Raw genomic sequence first — 7997 nt, 5'->3', positions numbered from 1 at the left:
TCCTGGCAAAAGAGTAAAATTGTCCGAGCTGTTCCACTCTGTTTTGAATTATCCCTCTTCTTATTTATTTATTTTTAGCTTTGAAGTCTGTGTACTTTAAAAATCAATGAACATCATATTAACAAGCAGACACTAATTACATTTTAACAAACTGGAAAGGCTTGGCTACAAATCTTTGAAAAGATAAATTCACATTTTAAAAAGCTTCCTAATCCAACTGGCATCATTGTAGTAAGACACTGAAAAAGCCTGCACAAAATGGAAATGTTAAAAGGGTCTGTTTTCCAGAAATTTTTTCTATGATTTATAATTAGTCTTCATCATTGTACTGTCTTGTACACTAGGTCTGGTAAACAGAGTACTCATGTCTTTTACAGGATTAATGAATAAGTTCTGAGATGTAGAAATTAAAAGACCATTCAGATAACAACAACCTTAGCTCCTTGTAGCTCTTCTCATCAGTCCAACTTAGTATTTTACAAATAAATCGGGATCACTATCACAGTTTTACAGAGGGATAGAAATGAGGCAAGGAATGCTAACAAGTCTCATCTGCAATCACTTAGCAGAGCAAAGACAGATCAGAACTGGATCTCTTGCATCCAGTTTAGAGCTCTGGTCCATAGGTTAGAGTGGTTTGCTGAGCAATTTTTAGAATATGGGTATTGGAGTGTGCAGTGGGAATCACAGAGTTTGTATCAGGATATTCTGCACTCTGGGAAATGCCAAAAGTGTAAATAGATGGTCCAGAAACTATGAAAAATATCATGCCTCTTCTGACCACTCCGGCTGAGAGTAGCTGCACCCTTGGTGTTAGGGTTTTTTGAAAAGCAGCTCCCACATGAAAGCAGGATCCCCAGCAACGTGCAAAACAATTTCTGTACAGTGCAGAGAGCCAAGTCATCACGAGGTTTGTGTAGTAACAACAAGAGGAGAGTAGGACACACACAGGATGCTTGTGTCAGAGCAAGCTCCAGGAAACACACGGGGAAAGCTATGCTTTTGAAATGTCCCCACTGATTTCATCACTTCTGTGCTATTCCAGAACAGCTGCCGGAGAGATCAGCAGATGAGGAACCCGCTCCAGACAAAAGCCTATGTGCAGCACAGCAAAAGCCAGCCTGTGCCAAGAAACATTTACTCACTGCAGTGCCATGGACCATGTAGGGGGCATATTAGACCCTAACAGTCTTAGCTGTCCACTTTATACCGTGCTCTGAACTGGTAAGATAGACCTGCTGCTTGCTGTGCTCAGAGTGAAAATGGAGCCACTGAAGAAAAGGGCATCAAACATGATGGTACTTCATGGCATGAGAGATCAGTTCTATGTTCCAGGAACTGAAGGATACATATACCTTGGCCCATTCACAGGGTACTAGAGTCAGCTTGTGTTCATAGCAAATTCTTTGAGACAATTTCAAAGGGGGTGATAAAAAAGCAAGCTTCACCCATCACATCTGGCACCATTTCTCCATGTCATACATATCAAAATTTCTCTATCTGTTACTGCAAGTATTTGACTTACTTGTGAGAATCGAAATTCTAGACTTCCTACAGTGTCCTGCTTTCATGGTTACATCTCCTGGTTGAGCTGACTTGCCAGAAAGAAACTCATCTGCTGGAGTGACCTGCAGGCCATGTCATTCTGTATCTGCAAAGAAGAGGATAGACTGTCATGCCTGTCCTGGAGCCGCATCAGTTACACCTGGCAGAGCAGCACAGGCAGCTGTCACCATACTGCAGCCACTCTCAGCAGTGGCATCCCAACAATGATGCCCAATGAAGGCACCAAAATCATCAGTGGTGCTGTGCACGGTTCTCACTAGAATGACCTCTGAACAATTTTCAGGATCAGCACTGTTCTCCAGAGATGGTGGCTCAAGCATTACTGCAAAACTGGTTACCCCTGCAGCACTGGCTGATGAACTCAGGTGTTTTGATAACAATTAATGCTTGTTGGCCTTAGCACAGCATCTGGCAGAAGAAGTGACTCTCCAAAAAGGATCTAGGAAATGTAACAGAGTGCCCAAGTATGAAGGGGCATCTGCTATGGCACCCTATCTACTAACCTGCTTTCTCTTCATAAACAAACTGGAGTAACACACGGGGCGCAGTATCTCCCTCTGCCTGCTTCACAGTCACTATTTTGATATTAAAGACCAAGTTTTCCACCTATCTGGCTAAAAAGATTTAACAACTCCTGTAACATTTCCACAAAAAAATTCTTTGCACACAACTGGATCTAGACTAAGTCTCCAGGTCCACCATGTCTCTCCAGATCCTGTGCCTCTACATTACCCTTTTCATTTGATTAGCATATGATATAAATGGATTTATCACTGCTCCCTTCTGTCACTTGTCAGTGACACTTATGGAAAGAAACACTCACCTCTTAGGTAACTGTGGAGCAACCAGTCTGATTCAGGCCCCAGACTCCTTTTTGGATGGTGCTGAATTATTATTTTGTGTGGTTACTTGGGTGGTGGTTTTGGGACCATCCTGACAGGTCTGAAGCTCTGTGTCACTAATGGGTAAGGTGAGATTCTCACTGTCTTGTGACTGGTCTGCAATGAGCACCAACACTGGATGTGAGAGTAAATGAAGGCAACACCTAGATACTTTTCTTGAAGGCATGTGGAGGCTTGAATGTTCAGCTGCCAATATTGGAATGACATCTGCCATTTCTGAGCTGATGGTGCGGTTTCTTTAAAGTTTGGTCCTGATCTGTGTTTTAATTTGAAGAACAATTAAACTTTATGCACAAATAAAAAGCAGATCATATATTAGAGAATCTTTATTGGATTTCTAAGCAGGCTGGAAAGTACATAAACACCTTGAGTGTAGATTGTTTTTCTTACATCATTATTTTGTTCCCTGTCTCAACAGGACAGGGAAATATGTGATGCACTTTCAACCAAACACATTTTGGGGGAGGGAAAAAAAAAAGGGAAAAAAAGAAAATTTAAATCCTACCTTAAATAAATACACTCCCATATCTTGGTCCCTTGTGAAGAGCAGTGGCTGTGACATAGTCCAGAGATATCAGCATTCAGACCCCTCTGAAATAAATACAGGAAGCTCACCTCACACCGACAGGTTGCTCTCATGGTTGCACTAGTTTTAAACCAATAGTATTGACTTCAAAGCAAGATTTAACCTGATTTACACTTGCATGAGTGATAGATCAAGCCCATGAACAGCTCAGGCAGTTCAGATTTGGTTCAGCTTCAAAACTTAGCACCATCAGTAGGAAACTTTTTTTTGAAAAGGAAGGATTAAAGTCTGCAGGAGCTGATGAGGATACCAGGAAAAGCTGACAGAGCGAGGCAATGCCTAAAAAGCCAACTGTTACACTCCTAGTCCTCTGCAGCTGCCAGTGTGCTTTCCCCTAGACCCACAGGCCAGAAACCAGCAGAACAGAGAGAACAATAGAAAGAGGCAGGAGAAGTGGATGGGAGACCCACCTTGACAAGTTAGATGAGCTCAGGAAAAGAAGGCTTTCTGGAAGATGAGGTGGGATAAAGGTACAGGAAAGGGCAAACAACTCAGATGCTCTGTCAGACAGACAGCTCTGGAGTCTTCCCATAGCATGAAGGTCAGTCAAGATTTTATGTAAGATAACAAGATGCTGGACTTGCAGCTTGCCAACAAAAAGCATATTCACACATTTCCACTGGATTCACATATGACAACTTGAGCAATTTTTATTTATTGAAGGCAGTTCTTCCTCAAAGCCTTCTAAAACAATTACAGAGAACTGTATCTCCCGAGAACATGCATGCTTGAAGATGGAGTATATTCTAGGAAGTATGTAATCCTTATGCTAACTGTGCTAATTCCCTAATAAGTACTCCATCAGTTTTTTTCTTAAACTAACTAAAACAGAGTCTCCAAGGTGCTGATCGACTCTAAACCTATTAAAATTGATGTAAATCTGGAAAAACTCCACTGAAATTATGCTGATGGAAAAGCCAGTGCCAGACCATAACTAAGCCTCATGGGGAAAATCTAAAAGTCCGAAGTTCCTGGGAGTTTTATTATTGCACCAGTGGAGCAGGGATTTCTCCCTAACTGTTCCCCAAGCCCAGGGGTAGTCAGCCAGCACTTTCTCTAATGTGTAAGGGATGGAAGAAATCAGAAGAGACCATATAATAAATCAACTGACAGTCTCTGAAAAATAGCTGTCCTGTCTCTTCAGTATGAGAGAGAGTAATGTGCTGAGGGCAGGAGGAATTTGGCTTTAGACAGAAAACACTCCCCTATAGGGGGACAAAAAGTGATCATTCTGTAGCTTAATCAATCTCAGGCCTCTCTTTGAGGGAAATAACATGTTGTCTCCAACAGCACGTGTAATACTGTTTGCTGAAATATAAACTACGGCCGTATACCCCAAGATGGAAGGTCAGAAGTCAACTGAGGATCTGGCCACAGATGTTCAGCAATAGAGATCAAAACACAATATATCAAATTCAGTACTTTTCCTCGAGGAACAGGTTGCAGAAATTTCTCAACCCATCTCTTTGCAGTAAGTGCACTCACCCTACATGTAACAAAGCTGTACATCACAAATTGCCAGGTTACTCAAGACAAAGTTCACGTTTCCTAATTTCTCCATCCTGTGCCTGGGTATTTTAATATTTATATAGCGAATTTGCTCTTATCCACAAACGCAGCTCCCCTGAACCCTCTGCAATGTTTTTCAAGTCTGTCTACCAAAGTGAAGAATCATATGACACCATTTAGTCCTCCCCCAGCCCTTGATATATGTTTCCTAAAGCCGACATTTGATATTATGGAATGTGTTGTAATCAATTCTTAAAGTTATAGCACCACTGGATTTTTATTAACTTGCACAACAACAACAAGAAAAATCCAACAAAAAATGGGCCCTCATAACCAATCAGCCTTGTTATATCCTGAAAGCTGCTTTAACAAGCAGGGAGTAATATAGTGTAATTGGTACTCCGCAATTTAATTGTTCTGTTCTTAAATCTAATATTGCAGCTGTGGGTTAAGTTTACACCACAGCTTTCAAGAGAACATGAAAGTGTGGTACATCTGTGCAACAGAAAGCTAAACATCTCTCATCTGATGTGTTTACAATGACATTTGATAGCGTGGAATGGTTCGGAGTTCATTCTTAAAGGTGCAGAACTGCTTTTTGATGCTGCAAAAAAGGGAAAAAGCCTCCAATCTCCTTCAAAGAATTCAGCCCACATAAGCCTGACGACAATGCTGCTGCAGGCACTGCAGGGAAACTTCCAGCTGTAACAATTCCTTCAAGTATGTTTGAACATTTGTCACTTGGGCAGTAGAAAAGGGGACAAGGACAGCTTCCCCCTCAGATGACATAATCAATTATTTGCAAAACAAACCACTCAAAAAAGTCTGCAACTAGACAAGTAAAACAACCCCTGACGTGCATAAACCAGACGAGAATATTTCAAGAAATGTTATTAAGTGGACAACTTTGGCACATTTAGAAATGGCGGAGTTTTCAATTTAACAGGTGGCAGAACTGCTCATGGTATCTTGAACTTCGCATTCTGTATAACTAACAGCTTCAGCATTATGTACTTGTTAGTGAATTTATTAAGCCCATAAGTAGTTCAAGAAACTTAGGAGTGGGCCCATAAATGTCATCTGCAGTTTGTGAACTGCAAGTATCTGACTGTTTTGATCAAGGTTTTTACGGGAAAGTTAAATGGTTATTAAAATTATTTACTACTGCTACACGAAAGGGAGCAAGCCTGCTGAAGAACTTACGTTGTGATAAGATGTGAAAGGCTGTAGGTCAAATGTGTTAGCAGAAAAGCATTTCTGTTTATGTCTAAGCCCAAATTTTTGTACATTACGAAGCTCATAGTGTACTTAAGTGGCTGAGAAAGGGTCTGTGGAGGGGAGGAGGCATTTTCCCTTTCCCATAATCTGCTGTCAGAAATATGTGATCTGATCAAGCTACTTTTCTTGTTCTCAGCATTAGCCGTTTTCTAACATTTTCTGTCCTTGGAGAAATGCATGAGAAGGCAACTTAGTTGATGAGGTTACTTTCTGCTCAATCCTCTGTAGCAGTCCACACCAATGCCTTGATTTATGCTCTTTAACTGACAAAAGTCAATTTCAGTGATGAAGCTCAGCTATATTACCGTACTACACTGGAATACATTCAGTTTTTAAACTTTATTATTTCTGTCACAATTAAGACTATCTGAAGCCTCTTCATAAAAAGGGGCCATAACAAAAGCTGTACGTTAGCAACTCGATCAATGGATGCATTCATTCTGCATAAAAAATACCGTAAGAAGGACAGATCTCCTGGGGAGGCAAATCTGTATCAATATTTCAGTCTCTTGAATACAGAAATTTGATACAATAAAATGCAACGCCCGAGCTTCCCCTCCTTTCAAATAACTGAGAAACAAATATTGTCCTTTGAAGGGAAGAAATGCATTCTTATTTTTTAGTTTTCGGGTTTTCCCGCCTTTCATAGCATCATAATGTTCTCTTCATGGGTAGAAAACTTAATCTTCAAGTTCAAGCCTAGTTTCTTCATACAGTTCAGGATGAGATGACTTGGAATACCGGGAATATTTCAGCTGTAGAAAATCACCCAATTCATCCAGAGCATTCAAAACCTGTAAGACCATTATACTGTGTCAATTCTCTTGGAAAAGAAATGAGGTCCTAGTAACCTCTACTTTACAGCAGAGCAAGATGATCATAAAAGCATCAATTAAAGAAATTTTAAAGGGAAAAACAGGCAAATTTTTCTTTCATTCTCCTCTACTGAGTGTCAATGCAGTTGTAGATCCACAACAGCATCTACGAGAACAGAATTTACTCCTTCAGTAGGTTATGGTTTATTAGCGGGTACATTAATTGAGCAGAGATTAAAAAAAATTACCTTTTTCTAAAAGCACAGGGAGATAATAATCCAAATAAAAATTTATCTTTGCTTGTGCAAAAGGGATGTGTAAGGCAATATTTCAATATTTCCGTATAGATCACAAAGACTGGAGTTGCTACTGCATTTTCTTAGATGGGACTCAGCCCACTGTGCTGATTAGAGTCATCATAAATAGTCTGAATAGTTTAAGATATTTTTAGTGCATTCCATGATCTTCTTGTATTAATATCACAGGCATAATTAATAATGCATTAATACTGCAATGCAATTTGCTGAGCTATATCCCCAGTGCTCAGTGGATTCATAAAGTAGCCAGGGAACTCTATACCATAGAGAAGCAGCTTGGTGTGTTGCAGCATCTGATCCACATTCAAGAGCAGCCAACCTTTTGACATCACAGAAGAAAAGAGCAATTTTGATTTTGAGCCTCTTTCTGTTAAGCCACTAAAAGGAGCTCAAGAACAGAAAGGAGTAATTTAGTAATGGTTTATGCAGAGAGATAGCTTCAAGGTCATTAAGGAAGTTATGCTTGGGAGCTTGCCCTTTCATGGATCTTTCCTCTTTTTAGTTCCAGGCTGAGATTCAAAACAAATTTTGCCAAAGGGAAAAGTTTTCATTGTGCTTGTTACCTGTTGTTACCCTGTTTTTAATCATATTCACAAAGTGTTTGTCCTAAAACCTTTCCATCTGCAAATAATTAAACTCATGGCATTTCCATTCCCCCAAACTGTAAGGACATTTAAAGAATGCCACAAGTACTACAGCAATGATCCCACTTCCAAAGGCAAAAATACAGCACATTCAAGAATGATGGCTGGGGAGCGTACTTTCACTGGTACCAGGAAGCAGCAATGTGCAGGCAGCAGGAAGCGAACATGCAATGATGGCCCAAAAATGTAATGGGCTTGACATTTGGGGGTGGGGGTAAAGGAAGAAAATCAAAGCAGCAACCTCAAAAGATTAATCTTCAGAACAGCTTCATCACCTATTACTAGTTATGTAAGCCAAAATCTACACAAACAGCAAAAGCTGACAATGACCAACACAAGTACGTAGCTATGCCTGTTCTATGCAATATTATCTTTATGGT

The 7997-nt window shown here is 40.2% G+C and overlaps 1 protein-coding gene across 1 annotated transcript in view; it reads right to left on the bottom strand.

Moving 5' to 3' along the window:
• Positions 1-6521: 6521 nt before the first annotated feature.
• The window catches only part of SPTLC3 (serine palmitoyltransferase long chain base subunit 3), a 53754-nt gene continuing 52278 nt past the window's right edge, over positions 6522-7997 (bottom strand). The window contains exon 11 of the mRNA XM_009634661.2: positions 6522-6635. Coding sequence (XP_009632956.1) covers positions 6522-6635 — 114 coding nt within the window. The remainder of the gene's footprint in view (positions 6636-7997) is intronic.

The sequence above is a fragment of the Egretta garzetta genome, unplaced genomic scaffold (assembly GCF_000687185.1).
Source record: "Egretta garzetta isolate BGI_Z169 unplaced genomic scaffold, ASM68718v1 scaffold252, whole genome shotgun sequence".
Classification (NCBI taxonomy): Eukaryota; Metazoa; Chordata; class Aves; order Pelecaniformes; family Ardeidae; genus Egretta; species Egretta garzetta.
Note: the sequence above shows the minus strand (reverse complement) of the source record. Positions and strands in the feature narration are given on the sequence as shown.